Source organism: Xiphophorus maculatus, chromosome 9, assembly GCF_002775205.1.
Source record: "Xiphophorus maculatus strain JP 163 A chromosome 9, X_maculatus-5.0-male, whole genome shotgun sequence".
NCBI classification, from domain to species: domain Eukaryota; kingdom Metazoa; phylum Chordata; class Actinopteri; order Cyprinodontiformes; family Poeciliidae; genus Xiphophorus; species Xiphophorus maculatus.
In genome coordinates, this window is record NC_036451.1 from 3364382 (window position 1) to 3379577 (window position 15196).

Consider the following 15196-nt stretch of genomic DNA (forward strand, 5'->3'; position numbering starts at 1 on the left):
TCACTTTTCATTGGAAATCTTTCCATCCTTTATTCTCCCATTTGTATTCCAGATTGTGCTTTTATCCTGAACAATTATCTATTATTGTACTAATATTAGTCAAAGGTTTTGTCCAGGGGTCAGATGAATAATTTTTGATGTGAATTAGCATAATTTTGAATGCAATACCTGCAAAATAAAGCGGACCCTTTAAACAAGCAGATGTTACTTTTATGACATTTATTACAATGCATTTAGCTGCTGCTCATAGCAACAGCTGCTGCCACATTTGCAACGTGCTGAACTGTAAAATGTTCGTATTGTCTCTGAATATTCAGAATCACTTAAAACAACATTCATCCTCTTATTAAAAAATGTCCTTTTTATACTTTAAGTTGATGCTCTTCATAACACTAACTTCTCATCGGTTGTACCAATGTTACCAGAGATTCTATACATAAATAAACGTAATCATAGGCCCGATTTCATACACTTTAAATGTTTTTAAACAATATTAATATACAAGAATATACAGTCCCAACCAGAAATGTAGCTACTCTGTATAAAAAAGATGCATAACCATTTTTTTTTCTCACTGACATTAAAGCAAATCAATAGCTTCCAAATTAGAATAACTGAAATAATTTTGTTTTGCTAATTTCCAGATTATTGAAACAGTGTTTTTTCTGTTGTTTTTTGTTTTTACTTTGTTCAAATCAGAGGTTTATGTAGATGTCCATGGTATTTGGTACAATTTTCTTTTACCACAAATATGTTGTCTCAAACATTCTGGGTGACTTATAACAGGATTAAAATCAGGGTGTAAGCTGGCCGCTTCAGAATATTGACATGGTCACTTTATAACTAGTCTTGTAAATGACACCAAATGTGTAAACCAGACAGGGGAGGCCATTCTCTTCCTGGTGTTTTGACAAATTTACTTTCATTTGTCCACAATGTCACACCAGGTTTTAGCTGTTGTCCTAAAATACGTGTCTCAATCTTACGATTCTTCCAAAGCCATGACATGATTTCTCAAATTGCTTAAAGGCGCAATATTCTATGTGAACTTCTGACTTTGATAAAAGCAACAAGCAAAACATAATTAATGTTATCTTAGTTGACTTATGATGGCACAAAATAGTTATGTCTTTTTATACAGTGTATGTAAATAACTAATTTCAACTGTATTATTTGTATTATTGTCATTATTGTGCTTCACTATTATAAAATATTTTATTTTTGCTCTGTGTTTGATCAGCTTCATAAAAATCTTCCAAATTTGTTTCATTTTTCTTTCATGCACATTTGAATGAAGAAAATAATGGATCCTGTTTTAAAATCTTTTGATAATTCGGGTTAAATTTCCTCCAATAAACTTGAAACAGGAACCATCCAACACGGCTTCATTGCAGTCGGACCTCATATGAGGTTGGCCAAGCTGGAGGCGGTCTCTCTGCGAGCGTGGCGGTCCATGTGTCCTGACACGGTAAACACATTCAGAACTCGGTCTACAAGTCTCCGTCCGTGCCTTGTCCTCCCCAGCAGGACAGCCACCACAGTGTATATCCCAACGCCCACGACGGCGACTCCTCCACCCGTCAGCAAAACCACTCCAGAGATGTACATGTCATTGAGGGCTTGGCCCGGCTTCGGCATATGGTAAACCAGCGCCAAATGCAGGAGAACCCCTCCACAAATCAACAGCGACATCCCTGTGATCAGAACCACCAAGATGTCAGACAAGCCGCCGCTTTTCAGCATTTCTATCTGTTGTCGACTCCGGACGCAGTTCATGTCCTGCACGGCCGAGCTGAGCAGCTGCTTGAGCAGGACCCCCAGGGCCAACAGGCACAGGGCCGTTCCTGCGCCGAGCCGCCATTCGCTCGATACGCTGGTGGTGGTGGAGAGAAGGCCGACGCCTCCGAGTCCGCAGCCCAGGATTAGGAGCACCGAGACACTGTAGCAAAGTAAAGACCGCCCGGGGTTTCTGAACCACCACAGCTCCACCTGCTCCTCAAGGATGCTGTGCTGAATTTGGGCCGGGTCCGCCGGACCGTTAAGGCCCAGATCTGGGCTTCTGTCTTCATTCAGTGGGGGGAAGTTGTCCAACTCTGGCATCCTGCTGAATATGGACAACAGCAGAATCCACCAATGACCTTAGTCTTTTGTCAGATTTCTCGGTGACAAAAACAAAAGAAGATTCCAGATGAATTAAATAAAATATTCATAATTCTAACTGTGGAAATCTAAAACTCTACAGGATTTGTAAGCCTCCTCTAAGCCCAGTGTATTTAGATCTTATCAGCACCGGTGTGTAGAAAAAGTTTCCAGAAAGTCATCTTAGGTTGCTTGCCTCTGTGTGAATGAAAATCTTTATAGCCCACAGCCAGTGGATACAAATTGTCCTTTACTGCATCAATATTCAAAGCAAAGAATCCGGGCAGCAGCAGCAGAATTTTTAGCTTGTCCCTCCACGGCGGCAGCAGTCACCTGGAAGATAAGACAGACATATATTCAGTAGTGTGTGGGGTTTATTTTCTCATGGGTGCCCTCTCTGCCACTGATTCTGAGATCTGTGGCAAGCACGCTGCAATGACTGACTGGGTACATTTATTCTGTTCCTAACCAGACAATAAATCACTGCACAGAAATAGATCCAGTGCTCCTCCATCTTTCTTCCCCACCAAGCCCATGCAGAGAGGCACTTTACTAAAATGCCTAAATATGCACAAAATCTTAAATCAGGTTCAATTTTGAAGTATTAAAGCTCCACTGAAAAAACAACAGTTAGTAAAAGTGTCTGGTCGGCACATGATATAGAATCTTTATCTTTTTATGCTGAGCAAAGGAAAAACTTTCAGCCTCATTCTTTGCAAATTGTAAAATTATGGATTTTTTAAATGAAACAAACGAAACAGATCAACAGTATTTAAATTAAATAAAATATTTTGCACACTGCATGAGTAATATCTGACATGTGGTCAGTTGTTCTCCCAACACACTGGCACCTCTGAGTAAAAGATTAGTAAAAGTTTTCTCCAGATTCTCCATCACAAATCTTCCACCATACATTACAGTGGACATAAGGCTCATCTCATATTTATTATTTGAATTTTGTTTTATTGAGGGATTATGGTTGTTAGACAGAAAGAGCTTTCTCATGGCATCCTACTGAAGAATTCAACATAGAGTTTGCATCTATAGATCCCAGAATGCCAGTCTTTGGTAAGGATTTTTATTAGTAATTATTGGAGATTTGGATATCATTATCCTGCTCAATGTACAAGGTGTTAGGACAAACGTAGATCATCATGTTTGTCACATAACATTATGACAGGATTCTTGAACAGTTTTCTGAACACTCAAACTTCCTGTTCAGACTGTGTAAAAAAAAAAGGAAAAACAAACTTGTGCTGACTCCAGCAACCTTTTCTATTTCTCATTATCACTATGGTAATGAGCTGCCACCATGGCGGCAGCTCAGTAAAAAGAAGGATCAGCTTCCTATGGAATAAACAATTTGTGTTTAAAGACACAGATGAAATTCTGGAGCGAATATATAAACTTTTTTTTTTCCCAAACACAAACTCATGCAAGAATATCAGCTGAGTCCTAATATCTTATGTGCATTTCCAATGTCTTATGAGGGATTAGATTATCATCCTTATATATGGCCCAATACATTCAATTCCATCTTCTCTCCTTCTTTAGTAATTTCCCTGATGCTCAGCAAATTCTGCCTCTGCGACGTTGTTTGTAACCTTATCCAAGCCCCTTATCAAAATCATGTTAACACAAACAGTACACACTGGAAGACTAAACAGCCACAAGGTTATGGCAGTCAACAGCTTGCCTTTAAAAACCTGTCAGTGGCTCTGTTTCCATCAAAGTCACTAGTGCGCAGCATGGGTCTGTGCGCGCCGACGTAAGCTGACAGGAGTTACAGCTTGTCCTCGCCTGTTGTTGATCTCACAAACACAAATACCGCTCCGGCAAACAAAAATCTATTACAGTCTGAGTAAACAAAACATGATCTTGCATTCAGTTTTAAGACTGGAGTTTTTTTTTTTTACTCACTCCATCTTTGGGAGCCATATTGGAACCAAACATGTTTCTTTTCTGACTTTTTGGGGGGAGAATTATTTACAAAAAACACCCAAAATGCTAAATGCGAGATCGGACAGGTGTTGCATTGCGCTGATGCAGAGCAATAGCAACCTGACACGGGGAGATGTAGGGTGCATAACCAAGGTGTGAAATGAAGAGTGAGGTAATTACAGCAGAGCAGGGGGGTGGGAGGTGTTTATTGGCAACAAGCTGTCCTGGAAGCTCTTCACATCCTGTGCCTGATGAATAATTAGGCTAAAAACACACGCATGCCTTGTGTGTGTTTATAGCTGCCAACAGTTGTAAATGAATAGCGATAGGTAACAATATGAATGTAGCGTCGCTTTATCACTTTTATGGTGTGACTGCATTGTGTTTGTCAAAGAAAGACATAAATGAAGATACATTTGGCGTGCAAGTCATGTGTGTGAGTGTGTTTGTGAGTCACTAATTAATCCCAGCTGGTTTCAGCTCAGTGTCAGTGACAGGTAAGGCCACAGAAATAGCACCATAATTGAGTTGTATTATGTGTGTGTTTTTTTTAGTGTCTGAAAGGTTGAGCCACCCAAGCTGTAAAGCTGAGAAGAACCGTCCTTTATACTACAGCTAACTTTTACTGAGCCTCCTTGATTTATGCTGCACCGTTTCATGAAATATTGTTTTTATTTCCTTCAACAGCCCCGAGAAACATGAAGCAGAGAGGCCACCGGATGACTGAACCAGAGGCAATGGTATGCAACAAAGATCATAAGATAAAATCGAAGCCTTAATGACACAACTATATCTTACTTGTGTTGTGTTGGCCACAGTTTCATCACCACAGACACACAGAGAGGCACAACCGCTGTCCTCTGTCTGCTTTTCTACTTTTATCCATTATGTGACCTCTAAACTCTGTTATATCAGCTGTGTCAGATTGGTGTCATAAATATCAGTAGAAAAGCACTGACTCACTGCTTCACTGGCCTACTTTAAAGAAGCAGAAAGATGATACATGGAAGCAAAAATTAACAAACTATGGGACCAAACATGTCTGTGCTGGACTAATTTGAGCATTGCTACAAGGAGTAAAGGTTTTTTGTTTAGTTCATTCTAGGTTCCAGAAGAGTAATAGGCATTCCTGTTTGACACATTTGATAAAAACTTATAATATGGTGAGGAAAGCAGTAAGAAATCTCCTGTGAACCAAAATAACCTGTAAAACAACGACTAACAAGCAGTCCGACTATGTATGTCAAACTGTATGATAAGTGTATTATTATATTTTGCCAAACAACGTCTTACAGAATATCTTCACAGACGTACAGGTATATGATTGTTTTATCACCATCAGATATAATAAAACGGATGTGGCCAGATTCTTAGAGATACACTTGATCTGTTTGACATTTCTTATATTGCAAAGATTTTACCTAACATTGTGACTATAATGACACAGATAAATGTAGATTCTTTTAAATGCACTTCACAAAATGACTGATGCTAAAAGATACCTTAATGCTTAAAGTGAGAACTTCACAACTTAATAGTTATTTGTTTGTCTCTTTTAATCCACAGCATTTCAGCTATTTATTTGTTTTGTTGATGCTAACAATGAACTAACAACTCAAACGATATGACTAAAGAGAAAATGCTATCATAGTTTGGACTTTGGATTTAAATCATGTGTGGAGGATGAGCACACATATTGCATGTGTGCAACCAATACTTATAAAAATTAAATTAAATTATTTCCCCTACAAAATATTAGCTTCCCAATGGAAATGTGCTGAGTAAGTAGAAATGAGCTCTTCTACTTTCTAAAGGTTGTGCCAGAAAAGTAAGTGAAATTATTAAAAGTAAATGGGGAAAGAGACTGGACTTTTCCTCATCCTTCCAAAAAGAAAAACCAAATAGTCTATTTGAAATGTGTCTCCCCCTGGATAAGCCGATCCACCTCCGGTCTGTATGCAGACTCATCACTGTCCTGGATCAGACCATTAGCAGTGGTGACATCTGGAAGTTTCACAGATCGTTCCAATGAGAAGCGACCATTTGTGTAAAGAAAGGAGGTGTTTGGGGAGAGAACACATCCCTGAGGGACACCGTTGCTGATTTTGGTTATGAGACATTTGTTGCTGAATAACAATTATGGTGTCTTACACAGAATCAGGAGAGCTTAGGCTTGAAGAAAAAATCTACAACTCCCTTCAGGAATAATGATGTCACAGCGAAGACAGATAGTGATAACTGTAAGTATATATTGTCAAGATAAAGTAAGAATACTAGTCAGAATGGGAGAAGAAATGACATCTATCTTATGGGTAACTATTAGGTCTTCAAGATAGTACTCTTAGACAAGATTTCTAATGGCCTCCTTCCCTTCACTCAACAAAGTGCCATTCAAATGTTTCTCTATAGAAATGTGGGCTTTAGTATTTTGTGTTAAGCATTTTTGCTCAACATCAGTATTTTCAATGTAATGTCATCGTTTTTGGCAGCTTTGGCTCCATGCTCAGTTGCCTTGTACTCCAATTATTCTGCACTTAAACTATTACTAATTGCGGATCATATCAATGTCTTTTACTCTCTGAAGTACCATTAAAAACCAGTAGAAAACTGCACACTTCAAAACTTGTGATTAAATGACTGATGCTAAAAGATACCATTTTTAAAAATGTTTGTCTCTTAGATGACAGGAATAGTAAATGTGTTCCAGATGCTTCAGTATAAACTGAAGTGAAAAAAGTCAGATAGACATTAATAGTCCTAACAGTCTTTGTTATGCTAATTCACAGAGAGTGAAGATGACAACTCTCAAAAGACATTGTAACTGTAAACCCTGGACACAGAGTATCATTCGGTCTCCTTTTCTCTGCATCCCCTCCATGTTTCCAGCCTACTAGGTCATGAGAGGAGCTGTGCCTCAGAGTAAAACACTGTATACTCCACTCCAATTACCTGGGAAGCTTTGGGATGCCGGTATTCCCCTCTCTGTTATGTTGGCCAGCTGGATTCATTTCACTGGCTATTAGCACTTCATTTATTGTGGAACGTGGCTCTCTTAAAATTGGTTGCCTGGCATTGTATGCTCATCTGAGTCCTGATCAGCTGCAGAGAAATGTATAAAACAGGATCCAAACAGGAAAAGTTTGGCATCAGGAAAGTGAACCTGATAATGCTCCTGCGCAAAGTTAATACCCATGCAATTAATGTATTGCATATATGAATGTCACAGGTAACAGGAAGGAAAAGCACACCCGCAGTGTGGGAAGTCCCACAAGATTTGTTTCTTCTGGTTTCCTCAGGTGAAACAAATTATTGACTCAGTTTTCTCAGTCTGTTTCCATTTGGTGCTCGCTTCTATCTGAAATTAGTGTTCAGAGTCTGTATGTCATAGAAAAATGGTTTTCCTCCTATATCTTTGGTTTCCTTTTAATGACACCTTGCCCAGACAAAAAGAAGCTAGAGGAAGATTGTTCTGTCAAACACCCAAAGTAAAAACATGCCAATGGGAAAACATGTGCTGAACTTCCCGTTGGGCGTGATTTTATCCGAGAGCATCGACTACAGCTGATGGGGAGTCCACAGGAGATTGTGTGATGTGTTGCCGTGGTGACAGTGTGATGCTCTCCTTCTGCTCTTCCTGTTCCTTTTCTTCACGCTCACTCTCACTCCAACCCCCGCCCCTCTCCTTTACTCAGGCGTTGAATATCTTGGCGTCCCCATGGGCGAAGAGAGGGGTCAGGGTTGGCTCCATCTGTCTATGTGATGGGCACTGGTGCCAAGCGCCACAGGGGCTGGAGGGAGAGGAGAGCAGGCTCGTGTGGATTGGTAGGGTAACGGATGTTTTTGAGCTGTCATGTGGGACTTCAAATAGGGGATAAGGCTGGGAAGTGGATTGAGGCTGAGGAGGAGGAATAGGTGTAAAGCGGTTTGAGAAGAAGGGGCTAAGGATGAAGGGAATTGCTCGGGGCTAAGGACACTGCTTTTCTTGGTGGATTCTGTTACTGTCAGCCAAGAGGAATGATGCTGAATAGGTCTTTATGTAGACAAGCTGGATTTTTCTTTTTTTTCTCTCTCTCTCTCTCCTGATACAATGGACAGGCAAGGACCTTGGGGAGCCTCACTCTATCCGGAAACGGTGCAGAGACAATGGCCGAGTCAGTGTCACTGTCCTCTCTGTTAGGGATCACAAAGGAAAACCTAAGAGAGGCAGAAAGACAGAAATACTTTTTACCAAAACAGCACCTTCTGTTCTGTAACTGTCTCCGAGGTTCTCGCTAACATCTTATCTGCAGTAGAAAGTGTACACACTCACATGATACAAACAGGGTTTTGTATTTGAGTGTTACACAAAACATTTTAGAAAGTTTTCTGTCTTAAATGTCACATCTATCATGAGTTCTTCATCTGGGAATTCAAAAACCTGGTTGCATAAGTGTGAACGCCCTTAAACTACTACTTTGATAAAGAACCAACAAAAGTTTGAACATGGGAGACAACTCAGCATAGTCTGCAGAAAACTTGGAAAAACCCTTAAAAGGTTTGACAACTACTGGTCATTAAAACTTTAAAAGTATGTTTGTAAACTTGCAAGACAATAATTGTATATTATACAAGATATATAGTAGAGTATTTGGGATGTAACAGGATTTTTTGTCATGAGATCTATGGCTATTAAAATATAATACTTTTGAACAAAGTCAGGTCTGTCTAGCAAAGTGCCTTCCAGTCCCTTTAGTGGTTTAAGGTTTCACTATGAACATGGAAATGTGTTACCCATGAAATCCTGATGTGGCTAGGCTTAAGGCTTATTTTGAAGTACAAATGGATGTTGTTTTTCACCTGTCCTGTTGTTTAGACTAAGATTTCTCATTCTGCCAGCTGGCAATGTCATGTCTCTAGCTAGATTCTATGTTTCTACATTTAAATAGTTGGCCATAAAGACAATGTTTTTATCAAATCAGATTTGAAACATTTGAAAACAGCCTCTGGGCAGCCCAGAAAACTACCAACTTTTCCCCACTGACACACTAATCACATGCACCCCCCCTCCCCCCCCCCCCCCCCCCCCCCCCCCCCCCCCCCCCCCCCACACACACACACACACACATTTATCTCCATCTTTTTCCCTCCTACACCTACTTATCTGGCATAAAGCTGCAGCTTTAGGCACCTTGCTCCTATGCTCCTCTGCCTCACCACCAGACCTCCTCTCAGTGGCCACTCTGTGTTTCTCGTTTGTGCTGCCTGTTGGAGTTTTGGTGCTGCAGACAAGGTGAGTAGATGGAGGAGGTAAGATTGCCTGCCACTGCCACAGATCCTCATCTGGATCCAAGTAAGAGATTGTCTGACTCAAATGCCCTTGTGGAATAATATATGCTAACATAAACAACTGTTTTCCTGTGTCAACATTATCTATTCCACCTCAGTAAGGTCTTACAGAAATGCATGTCACCAGTAAAAGCCTAGGTCTTAAAAAAAGTAAGACTGCTTATATAAATTTTTATCAGTTTAACATAAGAAGACTGTCAGTTTCTGTTGATAAAGATAAAGCCCAACACTATCTGATTCAATACAGTTTTGGTTGGAGGTCATGTGATACATTCTGTGTACATATATTATTGTTTTCAAGGCCAAAGATGCTGCCATCAGGCACAAGGTAAAGTACAGCAAGGATCAGTCAATCACAAGGTTTTCACAGGGGCAGACACTCATAGGCTCACCCTCACTTCACAATAAACTGGCCAAATATGTTTTGAGGCAAAGGGAGGAAATCTGTGTAGATACACCCTGGTAACCATCCTCCCCCATTTTTCTTTGCACAAAGACAGGAGGCTGTTAAGTGCATAATGTACATTTTTATTTTCCTGTCAAAATAGCAGAAGCAAAACTTTACGTTTAGCTCTCATGACAGCAAATTGTGCCTATTAAGAATTAAAAGCAACACTGTGCTTTTGTTCTTTTCACAATACACCCAATGTGGATGAATCCATTAACATTTCCAGCCTTTCATTTTGTACCTGTATCTGGGTCAATGCGTACCTATGTACTTAACCATTGCATAATCAGTTTACCGGTATTTGTCTTGGTAGTTAGGTATGGTGATTCATTAAAGAGTTAAATAATCAGGGGCACTGGGCAGTTCAGTTGGTAGAGCATGAGCACCATGTGCAGAGGCTACAGTCCTTGACGTCGATGTCCTGAGTTCAATTCCTGGTCTCAGACTGTTTGCTGCATGTGTTCCTCCTCTCTCTCCACTCTATTTACTATTCAATAAATGACACTAGTGTCAAAAAAAGATTATAAAAATCATTAAAAAGGTTTAATCTTGTTAAGAATTTAATCTTTTGTATATCATTTACTGAATATTTGATATTAAACACAATGTCCATTTACTGTGGTTTTAATCCCTGTTTGGATCAGTTGACTCTTATCAAATATGAGAGATTAGGAGCCCTGATCAACCCAAAATAACTTTGGATGACTTCCTGCAGACAGATATAATTCATATGGGTCACATAACCCCATTTCCTAGCACCAGCATGTGACCAGATTATTAAATAGTACTTTATATTATAGATAATCAAAGTTGATATGGAGCATCTTTAAGGCTGGTACAGATTGGTGCACAGCTGGTACAAAAACTCATTTGGCATCCAGAACAGTTCTGGGTACAAAATGATCAAAACTGTAAAAGTACAAACTTGCAAATTAACTAAATGACCAGGAGTTTTATCCCCCTAACCATAAATACACTTAAACAACTGATAATCATAAAGTTGGATTTAGTGGTTGGTCTTTGATATTTGAACTGAAGAAGCTGCAGGTCGATACAGTGGTGATGTGACTGACATATAATTACGCAACAGACTCTTTTTAAACCGTCAGTAAAGAAACAGAGTGATGTGTATAACTCGCGGCACATAGACCCAATAGATGTCTCAGTTATTCTCAATTTAAAAGAAAAATCTAAAAGATAAAAACGCAGGCCAGCCAGTTGTTCCCTATGGCCATGCACAGCTGTGAATATTAGAACAGCAATAAATTCACCAATTAACATGCAAGTCTCCTTCTGCCACTTTGCTGCTGATTATGGGTGAAAGACTGCTTTTTTCCTAATTTCACCTAGCATTGCTTTTTAAAATTCACTGCGTGCTTAAAGATTTCTAGATCTTTAAGTGCGCAGAGATCTTGCGCAGAGCAAGATGCTGCATATCTTCCATAATTCTCTTGTGAAATCTTCTGCCATCATCTGTTGGTGTAAGAGCATCACAGGCAGTGACTTCAAAAGGGTAAATGAGGTGATAAAGAATCCTGCTTCTGTTCAGGAGACCGCTGTAGAACCTCTGGACATTACTTCATAAAATGAAGAACAATACAAAACACCCTGATGAGCCTGTACATGACAATGATATACAACACCTGAGTGTCTTCAGTCAGAGGCTTCTAATATACCTCTGTAATACAGCCTTCTACAGGAGCTCCTTTGTTAACTGCATTATTCTAATGTTAACGGATATTCTTCAAAAACAGCACAGTCTGAAATTTGAGAACTTTTATCTTATTTCATTTTGTGTTCTAAAATCCAAAAAGATTACTTAAAGCTTTTTCTGGCATCTGGATGAAGCTATGCTGATATAAGCAAGATAACTGCAGTATACAAATCTGTCAAAATTGGACTGATATAATTTAAACTGACTATGTTCTTTAATTAACATGCAGTTTTGATTTTTAAAAGGGAGAAAATGGGAATTATTTTTAGAGAAATCACTTTCTGTCATCATTATTGCCAAGTCAATAGTGAAATTCTAGGCGAGAGAAACTGGATAACAGAACTATTATTAATTCACTTTATAAATCTCATGTTTATTGAAAAGTTGTAAGCTTGTAAAATTGTTGAGAAAAGGAAACAAGTAAGACAGGAGGCAGTGCAAACATATGGAAGAAAGGGCTCTTGTCAGATGGGACCAAAGTTAAGCTTTGTGGTTTAAATACAAAGTGTATGGTGTATATAGTGAAAAATAAAAACATATATATATATATATATATATATATATATATATATATGTATATATATATATATATATATATATATATATATATATATATATAAAAGAAAACACTGAACACACCATCCTTGGAATGAAAGTGATATCCTCATCATGTGGCCATGCTTTTCCCTGGGGCAGGGTAACTTACAAATTGCAGACTGTGAGTTGTTTATGTTCTTTCTTGATAAGGCTTCAATTTTGAAATAATTTACTATGCCTAAAATACTACTATGTCGTATTACTATGCCAGCTATTTTATTTATCCAAACAAATAATGTTATGCTATACGTATTTTCTGGGTATTCAAGGGTAACAAAATGCTAACAATGCATTACCTAAGTGATGTTGGAACAAATTTAGGAGAAAATCTTTTAAAAAAAGAAGTCATTGTAGTCTTTTGCAGGGTTGTGTGAAACTGATTATGTTTATTAGTAGCCTTGTAATGTGCCCAGGGACAGAAGTGAGCACAATCAATACGACTGCTGTTGCCCACACCCTACATGCTAGACTGTGTGCACGTGCAAAAAATCCCTGGAGGATATCTCATATTATGATCTACCCTTTACTTCCACAGTGTATGTGATGTCCATCTCTTACACACACATACACATATTTTGGTCCCGTAACTTCAACACACACTCATTTACTGACTCACTTTGTTGTTTTTTTTCTCCGCTTCTTTCATCCTGCTCTTCTTATTGACTTCAGGCTGTTTCTTAACGAGGACTATCACATGTTGTTTTCGGCCTGACTTGTGTTTTAAGCATCAGACGTCACCTTAGAAGCACTGAGGAGTGTTTTCAGAAGGCTGAGGTTGACTGCATGCATGTTAAGCCTACTTCATATGCCCTGTCATGATTAATCTCCCATCAACATTATGACCGATCTATAATAGCAGCCCATTGGGGGTCATGCCCGTGCAACCATGTATCGACCTGTTCCAATTGCAATATTGAATACAGCTTCAACAACACTTCCTTTATGTGTGTTTTTATGGATTTTCCACAATGCAGCAAAACTGATATGACAGTAGCCTTATGAACTGATGAGATACAGTGTATTTCAGCGTTACAGTAAGCATTTTGAGACTGCAGGCCTTGCCAGTGCAAAGGTTAGGGTGTGTTTCATTACTGACATCATGTTTTACGTCCTTGTTTTGATGGAACAGAACAGCACAGTTTATAAAAGAAGGCAGAGGTATATCGCTTTAGAGGAACTCCATCCAGATTCCTAAAATATTAGAAAGATTTTTATTGAAATTGCTAAAAAGTTTGTATTGTGTAGATTTATTCCTGTCAGGAAAATTACCCACAAAGTAAAAACTTTATGTAACAATGTTAAATTAATGTTTTGTGAAGCATGATTAGAAGGCACATCATAATGGTTATTGCTGAGGTTTTATTTTACACAGCTAAGCACGCTGAAGCACTTTAAAGATCATACAATAAGCCCTAACTAGATTCTATTTGAAACGAATAATTTCCTTCCAAAAGAAAGAAAAAAAAGAAAGGGAAAAGGAAAGATAGATAATACACAAAACGCACTAAAGACGAAAGGGCTGTTTATTATCTAAATAATTAGGTAACTAGTCAATCCTACACGCAAAATTAAAACATTCAAAAAGCATTCTAATGTGATAGTAAAAAACTTACATTAAAGTTTAAACCAGTCAAATTAAATAAGTTTGATTTAGAAAGGAAAAAAGTTAGACCCCAACAGCACAGCTCCATTCTTTAGGGATGCTGGATTATTAAACGAGTCTTACCTGCGCACTTGGTTTGTCAGTCTGATGTCTTCCTTTCTGAGCCGTGAAGGTCCTTTTTTTAATATTCAGCCATGGGCTACGTAAAGTCCCACAGCTGTATCTCGCTGAGCACCTGCAGCCTTTTGGACCAGGATGTTCCGATCCTTGCGGCTGTAGTGCCCGCCTCGCCGCCTCGGTTGGCTCTCCGTCCGCAGACTCAGCTTCTTTCCTTCGCCTGCTCACCGCATCGACGGACTTCCCCCGTTTAATGCAGGTGTGGCAGCGCGCGGCGGCAGGGGACGCTGCTGGGTGGAGACAGAGAGGAAGAGGCGCCCAATCAACGGATGCACCGCCGCGAGTCTTAGCGGGGAGCCCCGCACGTGACGAGAGCCAATAACATATAAAACCCCGAGGGGGGACAGATTTATTGAACAGAAGTCATTTTAACAACTCCAGACCATCTGTGATAGATCAGTCAGCCAATAGAATGGAATAGAAATATCCTTTATTATCCCCTCAGGTGTTACAGCACCTGTGGAATAATAAAGTGGAATCAATAATCTCTGGACACTGACTGGATATGCATGACCTCCAGCTAGTATTAGCTCTGGTATTCCTTTTTTTTTTTAGAAACGTTATTACAAATACAGAGGCGACATATAATAATGTGCAAGAGTAAAAACTGCAAGTAAGATATTTTTTGTTGTTGCATTAATCAATATGTTACAGTCGTTGTGCTTTCAGGTATTTCGGACATCTTATGATTTGGGGCAAGCCATTAAAATTGTATGACAAAGCTTTGGTTATCTATAAATTATCTATACATTTAAAATATTAACTTTAGTTTTTTTTTGTTGTTTTGTTTTTGTTGTTTTTTTAGCATTGTGGTTTGGAATGAAGTTGTTTAGAGATTTTACACACTGATAAAGTTTATCATTGTAGAATAATGCCTTCATCATTGTTTGAAGATAACCTTATGAACCAGACTACACTGATGCACAGCAGTAATGGCTTCACTAAAGTCAATAATGAGTGGCATTGTGTTAGTACATCTGCATGCACCAGAGCAGGAAATGCCAAAAGCTGCTTTTTTTTTTTTTTAGAAGTAGCACTTTCACGTGATTCGGTGAATTAAATTGGCAGCATCTAGATGCTAATTTCTCTCTGAAATCTAACTGAAATTTTAATTATTGTAAATTTCTTTTTCTTAGGACTGAAGCATTTAACAATGTGAATATGATATAAAAGTAAGTCTGAAAGTAAAGTAAGCTATTTCTCTTACATAAAAAGAATATTCCGAAATGGCATTTATCCAAGCAGTTCTTGA

The 15196-nt window shown here is 38.8% G+C and overlaps 1 protein-coding gene across 4 annotated transcripts; it reads right to left on the reverse strand.

The window, feature by feature from the left end:
* Positions 1–14149, reverse strand: tmem125 (transmembrane protein 125). Of its 4 annotated transcripts, none has more exons than XM_023340135.1 (4): positions 13891–14149; positions 9248–9338; positions 7030–8274; positions 1–2472 (listed from the first exon to the last, which is right to left on the reverse strand). In XM_023340135.1, exon 4 carries the CDS (start codon positions 2098–2100, stop codon positions 1402–1404), a length of 699 nt encoding a protein of 232 aa, XP_023195903.1. In that variant the 5' UTR covers positions 2101–2472; positions 7030–8274; positions 9248–9338; positions 13891–14149; the 3' UTR covers positions 1–1401. The 4 variants fall into 4 exon arrangements, with proteins under 4 accessions (XP_023195903.1, XP_023195902.1, XP_023195901.1 ...); XM_023340134.1 differs by having other exon boundaries at positions 9217–9338; XM_023340133.1 differs by lacking the exon at positions 9248–9338.
* Between the last annotated feature and the right edge of the window lie 1047 nt (positions 14150–15196).